This window comes from Hyla sarda, unplaced genomic scaffold, assembly GCF_029499605.1.
Source record: "Hyla sarda isolate aHylSar1 unplaced genomic scaffold, aHylSar1.hap1 scaffold_1739, whole genome shotgun sequence".
Lineage (NCBI taxonomy): Eukaryota > Metazoa > Chordata > Amphibia > Anura > Hylidae > Hyla > Hyla sarda.
Genome location: NW_026608381.1, coordinates 43,180 through 58,596, shown reverse-complemented (window position 1 = coordinate 58,596; position 15,417 = coordinate 43,180). Strand labels below are relative to the sequence as shown.

General features: G+C 46.3%; 1 protein-coding gene across 2 annotated transcripts in view; it reads right to left on the bottom strand.

The window, feature by feature from the left end:
* Positions 1 to 207: 207 nt before the first annotated feature.
* SYT11 (synaptotagmin 11) overlaps positions 208 to 15,417 on the bottom strand; it is a 28,931-nt gene continuing 13,721 nt past the window's right edge. The window contains exons 3-4 of one of the 2 annotated variants that reach the window (XM_056552617.1): positions 13,373 to 13,496; positions 208 to 5,460 (exon numbers count right to left, since the gene is read on the bottom strand). In XM_056552617.1, coding sequence (XP_056408592.1) covers positions 5,150 to 5,460; positions 13,373 to 13,496 — 435 coding nt within the window. In that variant the 3' untranslated portion in view covers positions 208 to 5,149. The remainder of the gene's footprint in view (positions 5,461 to 13,372; positions 13,497 to 15,417) is intronic. The other variant, XM_056552618.1, reaches the window with a different exon arrangement.

Genomic DNA, 15,417 nt, shown 5'->3' with positions numbered 1-15,417 from the left:
CCTTTCATCCCCCCCCCATACTATATAACACTGACACCTCTCATCCCCCCCCCATACTATATAACACTGACACCTCTCATCCCTCCCATACTATATAACACTGACACCTTACATTGTGTTTTTGTGCCCTTGTTATGTAACCTCTGTGTCCCTTGGTTGGATAGGGTTGTAAGCTGCAGTATCTTCTATAGTACAGATCAGGACATATTTCCAGTGAATTAGACTTTATTTTGTGTTAACAAATCCAAGGTACAATATAGCATTACAGAGTAGTAAGATAGCAGCACATTGCTGTATGCAGGGTCACATAGCACTGGTGACACACATAGCGAGGTCATGTACAGGGTCTACTGACCTCACATACAGGTTTTACACACTGGAACATAAGCCCCTCCTACTTACTATCCCCCCGTCTGTGCACAGTCTGGAGCAATCAGTTCAGTACAAAGAGAATGGAGGGGGATACATCTCCATTATAGCGAAATAAGAGGATCTGCTGAGCTGGTGATCAGAGCCTTATCAGAAGTGAGAGTGAGCATCATTGGGAGAGATCTGAGCCTTATTGGAGGGGATCTGAGCTTTATAAAAGGAATCGGAGCCTTATCAGAAGTGAGAGTGAGCATCATTGGGAGAGATCTGAGCCTTATTGGAGGGGATCTGAGCTTTATAAAAGGAATCGGAGCCTTATCAGAAGTGAGAGTGAGCATCATTGGGAGAGATCTGAGCCTTATTGGAGGGGATCTGAGCTTTATAAAAGGAATCGGAGCCTTATCAGAAGTGAGAGTGAGCATCATTGGGAGAGATCTGAGCCTTATTGGAGGGGATCTGAGCTTTATAAAAGGAATCGGAGCCTTATCAGAAGTGAGAGTGAGCATCATTGGGAGAGATCTGAGCCTTATTGGAGGGGATCTGAGCTTTATAAAAGGAATCGGAGCCTTATCAGAAGTGAGAGTGAGCATCATTGGGAGAGATTTGAGCCTTATTGGAGGGGATCTGAGCTTTATAAATGGGTTCCTTGTCTAATTAGAGAGGATCAGAGCCTTACTGCATGGGAATCTGAGCATTATTAAAGGGGATCGGAGTCTTACTATAATGGATTCCAAGATGTACTGTAAGGAATCTGAGCATTATTGGAAAGGAACCAAGCCTTATTAGAGGGAATTTGAGCCTTATCAGAGGGGGTCAGAGCATTATTAGAGAGTACCCATGATTATACTCATATGTGAACAAGATCTCCCAGTACAGCGATATCAGATTATATAGAACCAGAGCCTAATTACATAAGTTTTAAGCCTTTTAGGGGACTCTGGACCTAACAACGTATTATGTTTTTTTTATTTAGGATCTCAGCCTATTATTGTATTACAGTGGGGTAAAAGCCTTATTTATTGTAACACAGACCTATTGGAACCCTACACCAGGGCCTGTGATTTTTTTTTTAAGAATATGGTAAAATATGAGCCTTTTGGGTATCCCGGTTCTAAAAACAGTACTGAGGGATCTAAGCCTTTTATACTGGGGCTCTGACCCTAATAATCAAGGGATCAGGGCAATTTACTGTATATGGTAAATCTGAGCTTAATAAGAGAACAAAAGGAATAGAGCTTTATTACAGAAGAGGGATTGGAGCCTTTTATATGGGGATTAGAGTCTAATGTCAAAGTGCCGAGGGATCAGGACATTTTATATGTGGTCTAAGCCTAGTAAGATGTATGTAGGGATCCCCAGCCTTTTACATGGGGTATTAGAGCCTATGGAGGGATCAGAGTCTTTTATATGGATCTATGGAAAACAGAGCTTTGATACGAGATCTGTCCTTATACCACATTGGGAATACAACCTCCTAGACTCTGCCCACTTAGATGATGTCATCAGTTCTTTTACCTCATAATTAATTCACAAATCCCAGATATGACCTAGAGCATTGTCTACCAGTCGATCCCTCTGTTCCATGTCCCTCACACACGAGACGATTACTGGAGCAGGAAGCGTTCTGGAGATCACCATCAATAATCCTCCTCATTCCATACTTCTTGTCCTCAACATTTCTTACCCTGAATTCTCAGATGTCACTGATCATAAAGAGCGGGGACTGATCAGTGTCTAAGGATAGAGAACGGTGACTGATCAGTGTCTAAGGATACAGAGCGGTGACTGATCAGTGTCTGAGGATACAGAGCGGTGACTGATCAGTGTCTAAGGATAGAGAACGGTGACTGATCAGTGTCTAAGGATACAGAGCGGTGACTGATCAGTGTTTAAGGATACAGAGCGGTGACTGATCAGTGTCTAAGGATACAGAGCGGTGACTGATCAGTGTCTAAGGATAGAGAGCGGTGACTGATCAGTGTCTAAGGATAGAGAGCGGTGACTGATCAGTGTCTAAGGATAGAGAACGGTGACTGATCAGTGTCTAAGGATAGAGAACAGTGACTGATCGGTGTCTGAGGATACAGAGCGGTGACTGATCAGTGTCTAAGGATACAGAGCGGTGACTGATCAGTGTCTAAGGATAGAGAACGGTGACTGATCAGTGTCTAAGGATAGAGAACGGTGACTGATCAGTGTCTAAGGATAGAGAGCGGCGAATGATCAGTGTCTAGGGATAGAGAGCGGTGACTGATCAGTGTCTGAGGATACAGAGCGGTGACTGATCAGTGTCTAAGGATACAGAGCGGTGACTGATCAGTGTCTATGTATTGAGAGCGGTGACTGATCAGTGTCTGAGGATTGAGAGCGGTGACTTTTCAGTGTCTAAGGATAGAGAGTGGGGACTCATCAGTGTCTGAGGATACAGAGGTGACTGATCAGTGTCTAAGGATACAGAGCGTGACTGATCAGTGTCTAAGGATACAAAGAGGTGACTGATCAGTGTCTGAGGATACATAGCGTGACAGATCAGTGTCTAAGGATAGAGAGCGGGGACTCATCAGTGTCTAATGATACAGAGCGGGGACTCATCAGTGTCTGAGGATACAGAGCGGTGACTGATCATTGTGAGGACACAGAGAGGTGACTGATCAGTGTCTAAGGATACAGAGCGTGACTGATCAGTGTCTATGGATACAAAGAGGTGACTGATCAGTGTCTGAGGATACAGAGCGGTGACTGATCAGTGATATCACTTTCCTTCAGGATTCTTGTCCTCAGCCCCTGTATTCTTGTTCTCTCTGGTTAAAGGGGTCCTCCAGCCCTAATACATCTTATCCCCTATCCAAAGGCCATCACGCCCCCTCCCATAGACTTGTATCGAGGGGGGCAGGGTGTGACTTCACACGGGGGCGGAGTTGTGACATCATGATACTCTGGCCCCATGGTCGTCACGCTACACATTTGGAGACTCCAGCGCTGCAGAGAGCTCACAAAAGGTGGGTGCGCAATGACCGATTATGGGGGTCCCCGGCGGCGGGACCCCCACGACCAGACATCTTATCCCCTATCCTTTGGATAGGGGATAAGATGTATTAGGGCTGGAGTACCCATTTAAGGTGTTAGTTCTGAATTCACTTTGGCGTTTTTTTTTTGTTTGTTTTTTACAGATCTGTCACTGACTAATTTCCTCTGTTCGTTGTGGTGGACATTCTCTATTTTCGTGGCTTGTTGTTCTCTATTCAGACAGTGACCCATTTCTGCATGTTCTCCTTTATGTCCTTCCCAATGTTTTATTCAGTTGACTGGGAACAACCAACATCTTCTGCTGGAGCTTTCCATATTGAAGATGTTGTATGATCCATCCCACTGATAAGTGGCAGCTCTCTTTTTGGGGCGATGTTTTCTATGAATTAAGCCCGGTCCACAGCTCGGTAAGGTCTGTAGCTCTTCCCCTCTTATCTACGTAATAATTTACATTTTTAGACCTTGATTTGTTCTAGAAATGTTTTCTACGGATACCTTGGCCAGTGATACAATAGGAGGAGGCATTGTGGAGCAGCTCTTAGATATTGCTTGTGTCATATCTGGGATGTGAAGTAATAAATTGGTGAAATCCGGAACGTGATGAGAGTCCAGGATATTGGCAGGGGGTTGTGGTCTTACATCAGGTGTAACAGACCGATCCCTTGTGTTATGGGGTCTATGGAGGATATAGGAAAGAATCTGGACTATATTAGATGCCGGGCAATGGGATGATTCCTGGAGAATGCCAAAGCTGTAGACTAGAGAGGACCAGAGGTCACAGCAAGAGGTCAGAGCCTGGAGCCACCATCCCTGCAGGGGTTCAGTCAGTGAAGTGCCGAAGGAGGCTGGGGCACCCGCCAGAATGGTAGACACGTACCCAGCAAGGTTACGGGAAAAGCCGATGTCACGAGCCTGGTGGCCTCTTCGGTCTGCCTTATGCTGACCCTACACATGGGAAATCTATCTTGGATCGTCTGCTGAGACTCTTCTCATTGGTTGTTGACCAGTGGAACATTTCACCTTATACACTGGTGCAATAAAATATAGAAAAAAAAAAATGAGGCACAACCGCATCTCCTCCTGCAGTTACGTGACCTGGGGCAGTTATTGTGCTGTGAAGCTGGGTGTATATACAGCGGCCGGGGCAGCACATCAGACAACCATGAGAGCACCCCCACATCTTTAGTCCCTGATGGTGCCCAGTCAGTCTGAGCCTACATATCTCCAACTTGATGACACCAGGGACATCCATACAGCGTGCTGTCATGTGACATCATCCAGACGATGGGTAGAGATGATCCGCTCCATCAGTAAAACCTCAACCACCACAACCTATGACACAAGGGCCACAGAACTCCCGAATTCACAAGAGCCCCAGGGACCTCATCACCAGGAGTTAGGAACACAGCCTGACATGCACAGGGCTTGTACAGAGACAGCGGAGACATGTGGTAAACATGCACACAAAGGGTTACACTCCGTATATATATCCATGTGTTACTGTGGGGTTTAGTACTTAGTATTATAGTGTCCTGCAAGACATCAGAACTGACGGCCTAACGTTTGATCTACCACTAAAACAAGGCTAGCCCCTTCAGCATTCGGCACGGTTACGGTATGTAACGGGCGCCGCGGTCACTGGAGGCTTAAAATAAAAAGATCTCCTGCCCATGTGGTTCCAGCACTTGTCCCATCACTACGACCTGTGTGACCTCCTTCACCCACTAACCGACCTCACCGCGCCAAGAGGCCCCTAGAACTCGCTCAAGCTGTGCCACTTGGCAATCAGCTTGCGGGGGTTATTGCAGACCTCGCGCCAATGTTCAATGCCGTTGGCAGTGACGCTGTGCGCCCCCAGGATGAGCCGGCCCACCACCTGGTTCTTGGTGGTGCGATCAAAGTCGATGACAAGAAACTCAATGCTGATGTCCGGCAAGAGGTCTATGGGAATGTCGTATATGAAGGACTCGTTAAACACCGGGCTGAGCGTGCACTTCTTCACGTGCGTCTTCTTCTTGGCAATTCGCTTCTGACCATAATAGACGTTCACCTTGACGTAAGGATCTGTGGAGAGAAGAACTCTGACATTACACTGTCCTGGAATAACCTCCGGCCATAGAGGACCCACTAAGGATCACAGAGATGTAGAGGCTGAAGATAGTGGCTGGAGATGGATGAGAGAAGAGGAGAAGATCTATAGAGGCCGGAGATGAATGAGAGAAGAGGAGATCTATAGAGGACGAAGATGGATGAGAGAAGAGGAGATCTATAGAGGATGGAGATGGATGAGAGAAGAGGAGATCTATAGAGGCCGGAGATGGATGAGAGAAGAGGAGGAGATCTATAGAGGCCGGAGATGGATGAGAGAAGAGGAGGAGATCTATAGAGGCCGGAGATGGATGAGAGAAGAGGAGGAGATCTATAGAGGATGGAGATGGATGAGAGAAGAGGAGGAGATCTATAGAGGCCGGAGATGGATGAGAGAAGAGGAGGAGATCTATAGAGGCCGGAGATGGATGAGAGAAGAGGAGGAGATCTATAGAGGATGGAGATGGATGAGAGAAGAGGAGATCTATAGAGGATGGAGATGGATGAGAGAAGAAGAGATCTTTAGAGGACAGAGATGGATGAGAGAAGAGGAGGAGATCTATAGAGGAAGGAGATGGATGAGATCTATAGAGGCCGGAGATGGATGAGAGAAGAGGAGGAGATCTATAGAGGAAGGAGATGGATGAGAGAAGAGGAGATCTATAGAGGACGGAGATGGATGAGAGAAGAGGAGGAGATCTATAGAGGCTGGAGATGGATGAGAGAAGAGGAGGAGATCTATAGAGGCCGGAGATGGATGAGAGAAGAGGAGGAGATCTATAGAGGCCGGAGATGGATGAGAGAAGAGGAGGAGATTTATAGAGGCCGGAGATGGATGAGAGAAGAGGAGGAGATCTATAGAGAACGGAGATGGATGAGAGAAGAGGAGATCTATAGAGGCCGGAGATGGATGAGAGAAGAGGAGATCTATAGAGGACGGAGATGGATGAGAGAAGAGGAGATCTATAGAGGACGGAGATGGATGAGAGAAGAGGAGGAGATCTATAGAGGCTGGAGATGGATGAGAGAAGAGGAGGAGATCTATAGAGGCCGGAGATGGATGAGAGAAGAGGAGGAGATTTATAGAGGCCGGAGATGGATGAGAGAAGAGGAGGAGATCTATAGAGAACGGAGATGGATGAGAGAAGAGGAGATCTATAGAGGATGGAGATGGATGAGAGAAGAGGAGATCTATAGAGGACAGAGATGGATGAGAGAAGAGGAGGAGATCTATAGAGGAAGGAGATGGATGAGATCTATAGAGGCCGGAGATGGATGAGAGAAGAGGAGGAGATCTATAGAGGAAGGAGATGGATGAGAGAAGAGGAGATCTATAGAGGCCGGAGATGGATGAGAGAAGAGGAGATCTATAGAGGATGGAGATGGAGGAGAGAAGAGGAGAGAAGAGGAGATCTATAGAGGACGGAGATGGATGAGAGAAGAGGAGGAGATCTATAGAGAACGGAGATGGATGAGAGAAGAGGAGATCTATAGAGGACGGAGATGGATGAGAGAAGAGGAGATCTATAGAGGCCGGAGATGGATGAGAGAAGAGGAGATCTATAGAGGACGGAGATGGATGAGAGAAGAGAAGGAGATCTATAGAGGATGGAGATGGATGAGAGAAGAGGAGATCTATAGAGGAAGGAGATGGATGAGAGAAGAGGAGATCTATAGAGGACAGAGATGGATGAGAGAAGAGGAGGAGATCTATAGAGGATGGAGATGGATGAGAGAAGAGGAGATCTATAGAGAACGGAGATGGATGAGAGAAGAGGAGATCTATAGAGGAAGGAGATGGAGGAGAGAAGAGGAGATCAATAGAGGACGGAGATGGATGAGAGAAGAGGAGGAGATCTATAGAGGACGGAGATGGATGAGAGAAGAGGAGGAGATCTATAGAGGCTGGAGATGGATGAGAGAAGAGGAGGAGATCTATAGAGGCCGGAGATGGATGAGAGAAGAGGAGGAGATCTATAGAGGATGGAGATGGATGAGAGAAGAGGAGATCTATAGAGGATGGAGATGGATGAGAGAAGAAGAGATCTTTAGAGGACAGAGATGGATGAGAGAAGAGGAGGAGATCTATAGAGGAAGGAGATGGATGAGATCTATAGAGGCCGGAGATGGATGAGAGAAGAGGAGGAGATCTATAGAGGAAGGAGATGGATGAGAGAAGAGGAGATCTATAGAGGACGGAGATGGATGAGAGAAGAGGAGGAGATCTATAGAGGCTGGAGATGGATGAGAGAAGAGGAGGAGATCTATAGAGGCCGGAGATGGATGAGAGAAGAGGAGGAGATCTATAGAGGCCGGAGATGGATGAGAGAAGAGGAGGAGATTTATAGAGGCCGGAGATGGATGAGAGAAGAGGAGGAGATCTATAGAGAACGGAGATGGATGAGAGAAGAGGAGATCTATAGAGGCCGGAGATGGATGAGAGAAGAGGAGATCTATAGAGGACGGAGATGGATGAGAGAAGAGGAGATCTATAGAGGACGGAGATGGATGAGAGAAGAGGAGGAGATCTATAGAGGCTGGAGATGGATGAGAGAAGAGGAGGAGATCTATAGAGGCCGGAGATGGATGAGAGAAGAGGAGGAGATTTATAGAGGCCGGAGATGGATGAGAGAAGAGGAGGAGATCTATAGAGAACGGAGATGGATGAGAGAAGAGGAGATCTATAGAGGATGGAGATGGATGAGAGAAGAGGAGATCTATAGAGGACAGAGATGGATGAGAGAAGAGGAGGAGATCTATAGAGGAAGGAGATGGATGAGATCTATAGAGGCCGGAGATGGATGAGAGAAGAGGAGGAGATCTATAGAGGAAGGAGATGGATGAGAGAAGAGGAGATCTATAGAGGCCGGAGATGGATGAGAGAAGAGGAGATCTATAGAGGATGGAGATGGAGGAGAGAAGAGGAGAGAAGAGGAGATCTATAGAGGACGGAGATGGATGAGAGAAGAGGAGGAGATCTATAGAGAACGGAGATGGATGAGAGAAGAGGAGATCTATAGAGGACGGAGATGGATGAGAGAAGAGGAGATCTATAGAGGCCGGAGATGGATGAGAGAAGAGGAGATCTATAGAGGACGGAGATGGATGAGAGAAGAGAAGGAGATCTATAGAGGATGGAGATGGATGAGAGAAGAGGAGATCTATAGAGGAAGGAGATGGATGAGAGAAGAGGAGATCTATAGAGGACAGAGATGGATGAGAGAAGAGGAGGAGATCTATAGAGGATGGAGATGGATGAGAGAAGAGGAGATCTATAGAGAACGGAGATGGATGAGAGAAGAGGAGATCTATAGAGGAAGGAGATGGATGAGAGAAGAGGAGATCTATAGAGGACAGAGATGGATGAGAGAAGAGGAGGAGATCTATAGAGGATGGAGATGGATGAGAGAAGAGGAGATCTATAGAGGATGGAGATGGATGAGAGAAGAGGAGATCTATAGAGGACAGAGATGGATGAGAGAAGAGGAGGAGATCTATAGAGGATGGAGATGGATGAGAGAAGAGGAGATCTATAGAGAACGGAGATGGATGAGAGAAGAGGAGATCTATAGAGGACGGAGATGGATGAGAGAAGAGGAGATCAATAGAGGACGGAGATGGATGAGAGAAGAGGAGGAGATCTATAGAGGACGGAGATGGATGAGAGAAGAGGAGGAGATCTATAGAGGCTGGAGATGGATGAGAGAAGAGGAGGAGATCTATAGAGGCTGGAGATGGATGAGAGAAGAGGAGGAGATCTATAGAGGATGGAGATGGATGAGAGAAGAGGAGATCTATAGAGGACTGAGATGGATAAGAGAAGAGGAGGAGATCTATAGAGGACGAAGATGGATGAGAGAAGAGGAGATCTATAGAGGATGGAGATGGATGAGAGAAGAGGAGATCTATAGAGGCCGGAGATGGATGAGAGAAGAGGAGATCTATAGAGGATGGAGATGGATGAGAGATGAGGAGGAGATCTTTAGAGGCCGGAGATGGATGAGAGAAGAGGAGGAGATCTATAGAGGCCGGAGATGGATGAGAGAAGAGGAGGAGATCTATAGAGGATGGAGATGGATGAGAGAAGAGGATGAGATCTATAGAGGACGGAGATGGATGAGAGAAGAGGAGATCTATAGAGGATGGAGATGGAGGAGAGAAGAGGAGATCTAAAGAGGACGGAGATGGATGAGAGAAGAGGAGGAGATCTATAGAGGACGGAGATGGATGAGAGAAGAGGAGATCTATAGAGGACTGAGATGGATAAGAGAAGAGGAGGAGATCTATAGAGGACTGAGATGGATGAGAGAAGAGGAGGAGATCTATAGAGGATGGAGATGGAGGAGAGAAGAGGAGATCTAAAGAGGATGGAGATGGATGAGAGAAGAGGAGATCTATAGAGGAAGGAGATGGATGAGAGAAGAGGAGGAGATCTATAGAGGATGGAGATGGATGAGAGAAGAGGAGGAGATCTCTAGAGGATGGAGATGGATGAGAGAAGAGGAGATCTATAGAGGACTGAGATGGATAAGAGAAGAGGAGGAGATCTATAGAGGATGGAGATGGATGAGAGAAGAGGAGATCTATAGAGGACGGAGATGGATGAGAGAAGAGGAGATCTATAGAGGACGGAGATGGATGAGAGAAGAGGAGGAGATCTATAGAGGATGGAGATGGATGAGAGAAGAGGAGATCTATAGAGGAAGGAGATGGATGAGAGAAGAGGAGGAGATCTATAGAGGATGGAGATGGATGAGAGAAGAGGAGGAGATCTCTAGAGGATGGAGATGGATGAGAGAAGAGGAGATCTATAGAGGACTGAGATGGATAAGAGAAGAGGAGGAGATCTATAGAGGATGGAGATGGATGAGAGAAGAGGAGATCTATAGAGGACGGAGATGGATGAGAGAAGAGGAAATCTATAGAGGATGGAGATGGAGGAGAGAAGAGGAGATCTATAGAGGACGGAGATGGATGAGAGAAGAGGAGGAGATCTATAGAGGATGGAGATGGATGAGAGAAGAGGAGGAGATCTATAGAGGACGGAGATGGATGAGAGAAGAGGAGATCTATAGAGGACGGAGATGGATTAGAGAAGAGGAGGAGATCTATAGAGGATGGAGATGGAGGAGAGAAGAGGAGATCTATAGAGGATGGAGATGGAGGAGAGAAGAGGAGATCTATAGAAGACGGAGATGGATGAGAGAAGAGGAGGAGATCTATAGAGGATGGAGATGGAGGAGAGAAGAGGAGAGAAGAGGAGATCTATAGAGGACGGAGATGGATGAGAGAAGAGGAGGAGATCTATAGAGGATGGAGATGGAGGAGAGAAGAGGAGATCTATAGAGGACGTAGATGGATGAGAGAAGAGGAGGAGATCTATAGAGGATGGAGATGGAGGAGAGAAGAGGAGATCTATAGAGGACGGAGATGGATGAGAGAAGAGGAGGAGATCTATAGAGGATGGAGATGGAGGAGAGAAGAGGAGATCTATAGAGGACGGAGATGGATGAGAGAAGAGGAGGAGATCTATAGAGGCCGGAGATGGATGAGAGAAGAGGAGGAGATCTATAGAGAATGGAGATGGATGAGAGAAGAGGAGATCTATAGAGAACGGAGATGGATGAGAGAAGAGGAGATCTATAGAGGATGGAGATGGATGAGAGAAGAGGAGATCTATAGAGGACAGAGATGGATGAGAGAAGAGGAGATCTATAGAGGACGGAGATGGATGAGAGAAGAGGAGGAGATCTATAGAGGCCGGAGATGGATGAGAGAAGAGGAGATCTATAGAGGACTGAGATGGATAAGAGAAGAGGAGGAGATCTATAGAGGATGGAGATGGATGAGAGAAGAGGAGATCTATAGAGGATGGAGATGGATGAGAGAAGAGGAGATCTATAGAGGACGGAGATGGATGAGATCTATAGAGGCCGGAGATGGATGAGAGAAGAGGAGGAGATCTATAGAGGATGGAGATGGATGAGAGAAGAGGAGATCTATAGAGAACGGAGATGGATGAGAGAAGAGGAGATCTATAGAGGACGGAGATGGATGAGAGAAGAGGAGATCTATAGAGGACGGAGATGGATGAGAGAAGAGGAGGAGATCTATAGAGGACGGAGATGGATGAGAGAAGAGGAGGAGATCTATAGAGGACGGAGATGGATGAGAGAAGAGGAGGAGATCTATAGAGGCTGGAGATGGATGAGAGAAGAGGAGGAGATCTATAGAGGATGGAGATGGATGAGAGAAGAGGAGATCTATAGAGGCCGGAGATGGATGAGAGAAGAGGAGATCTATAGAGAATGGAGATGGATGAGAGAAGAGGAGGAGATCTATAGAGGCCGGAGATGGATGAGAGAAGAGGAGGAGATCTATAGAGGACGGAGATGGATGAGAGAAGAGGAGGAGATCTATAGAGGATGGATGAGAGAAGAGGAGATCTATAGAGGACGGAGATGGATGAGAGAAGAGGAGGAGATCTATAGAGGATGGAGATGGAAGAGAGAAGAGGAGAGAAGAGGAGATCTATAGAGGACGGAGATGGATGAGAGAAGAGGAGGAGATCTATAGAGGATGGAGATGGAGGAGAGAAGAGGAGATCTATAGAGGACGTAGATGGATGAGAGAAGAGGAGGAGATCTATAGAGGATGGAGATGGAGGAGAGAAGAGGAGATCTATAGAGGACGGAGATGGATGAGAGAAGAGGAGGAGATCTATAGAGGATGGAGATGGAGGAGAGAAGAGGAGATCTATAGAGGACGGAGATGGATGAGAGAAGAGGAGATCTATAGAGGACGGAGATGGATGAGAGAAGAGGAGGAGATCTATAGAGGATGGAGATGGAGGAGAGAAGAGGAGATCTATAGAGGATGGAGATGGAGGAGAGAAGAGGAGATCTATAGAGAACGGAGATGGATGAGAGAAGAGGAGGAGATCGATAGAGGATGGAGATGGAGGAGAGAAGAGGAGATCTATAGAGGACGGAGATGGATGAGAGAAGAGGAGGAGATCTATAGAGGATGGAGATGGAGGAGAGAAGAGGAGATCTATAGAGGACGGAGATGGATGAGAGAAGAGGAGGAGATCTATAGAGGATGGAGATGGAGGAGAGAAGAGGAGATCTATAGAGGACGGAGATGGATGAGAGAAGAGGAGATCTATAGAGGACGGAGATGGATGAGAGAAGAGGAGGAGATCGATAGAGGATGGAGATGGAGGAGAGAAGAGGAGATCTATAGAGGACGGAGATGGATGAGAGAAGAGGAGGAGATCTATAGAGGATGGAGATGGAGGAGAGAAGAGGAGAGAAGAGGAGATCTATAGAGGACGGAGATGGATGAGAGAAGAGGAGGAGATCTATAGAGGATGGAGATGGAGGAGAGAAGAGGAGATCTATAGAGGACGTAGATGGATGAGAGAACAGGAGGAGATCTATAGAGGATGGAGATAGAGGAGAGAAGAGGAGATCTATAGAGGACGGAGATGGATGAGAGAAGAGGAGGAGATCTATAGAGGATGGAGATGGATGAGAGAAGAGGAGGAGATCTATAGAGGACGGAGATGGATGAGAGAAGAGGAGGAGATCTATAGAGGCCGGAGATGGATGAGAGAAGAGGAGGAGATCTATAGAGGCCGGAGATGGATGAGAGAAGAGGAGATCTATAGAGGATGGAGATGGATGAGAGAAGAGGAGGAGATCTATAGAGGACGGAGATGGATGAGAGAAGAGGAGGAGATCTATAGAGGCCGGAGATGGATGAGAGAAGAGGAGGAGATCTATAGAGGCCGGAGATGGATGAGAGAAGAGGAGGAGATCTATAGAGGCCGGAGATGGATGAGAGAAGAGGAGGGGGGGGGGGTCCGTGGTAGATAAATAGCTGCTACCTGAGAGGCCGGTGATGTCCATTCTCGGCAGGTGTTTGGCTTTCAGCACCACGACCGTCATTCTTTGTGCCACCGGCTGATAAGACAACGACACCTGTAGTTCACCGCGACTGACACATTTCTGTGGTGACAAGGACAGGTGTTATCATGTGGGCAGAAGTCATGGGGTCATCCATCAGATTAACTACTACACCCATCATCATCATCAGTGTCACCTGACAATCTACAATCAGTACAGGATCACTACTACACCCATCATCACAGTCTATAATCAGTACAGGATCACTACTACACCCATCATCATCATCCTAGTCTACAATCAGTACAGGATCACTACTACACCCATCATCACAGTCTATAATCAGTACAGGATCACTACTACACCCATCATCATCATCCTAGTCTACAATCAGTACAGGATCACTACTACACCCATCATAATCATCCTAGTCTACAATCAGTACAGGATCACTACTACACCCATCATCATCCTAGTCTACAATCAGTACAGGATCACTACTACACCCATCATTATCCTAGTCTACATTCAGTACAGGATCACTACTACAGCCATCATCATCACAGTCTATAATGAGTACAGGATCACTACCACACCCATCATCATCATCACAGTCTATAATCAGTACAGGATCACTACTACACCCATCATCCTCATCATTATCCTAGTCTACAATCCGTACAGGATCACTACTACACCCATCATCATAATCACAGTCTACAATCAGTACAGGATCACTACTACAGCCATCATCATCACAGTCTACAATCAGTACAGGATCACTACTACACCCATCATCACAGTCTATAATCAGTACAGGATCACTACTACACCCATCATCATCATCACAGTCTACAATCAGTACAGGATCACTACTACACCCATCATCACAGTCTATAATCAGTACAGGATCACTATTACACCCATCATCATCATCCTAGTCTACAATCAGTACAGGATCACTACTACACCCATCATCATCCTAGTCTACAATCAGTACAGGATCACTACTACACCCATCATCATCACAGCCTACAATCAGTACAGGATCACTACAACACCCATCATAATCATCCTAGTCTACAATCAGTACAAGATCACTACTACACCCATCATCATCCTAGTCTACAATCAGTACAGGATCACTACTACAGCCATCATCATCACAGTCTACAATGAGTACAGGATCACTACTACACCCATCATCATCATCATCCTAGTCTACAATCAGTACAGGATCACTACTACACCCATCATCATCATCCCAGTCTACAATCAGTACAGGATCACTACTACACCCATCATCATCATCATCACAGTCTACAATCAGTACAGGATCACTACTACACCCATCATCATCATCATCCTAGTCTACAATCAGTACAGGATCACTACTACACCCATCATCATCATCACAGTCTACAATCAGTACAGGATCACTACTACACCCATCATCATCCTAGTCTACAATCAGTACAGGATCACTACTACACCCATCATCATCATCATCACAGTCTACAATCAGTACAGATCACTACTACACCCATCATCATCATCCTAGTCTACAATCAGTACAGGATCACTACAACACCCATCATCATCACAGTCTACAATCAGTACAGGATCACTACTACACCCATCATCATCATCATCCTAGTCTACAATCAGTACAGGATCACTACTACACCCATCATCATCATCCCAGTCTACAATCAGTACAGGATCACTACTACACCCATCATCATCATCACAGTCTACAATCAGTACAGGATCACTACTACACCCATCATCCTCATCATTATCCTAGTCTACAATCAGTACAGGATCACTACTACACCCATCATCATCATCCTAGTCTACAATCAGTACAGGATCACTACTACACCCATCATCATCATCACAGTCTACAATCAGTACAGGATCACTACTACACCCATCATCATCATCCTAGTCTACAATCAGTACAGGATCACTACAACACCCATCATCATCACAGTCTACAATCAGTACAGGATCATCACTA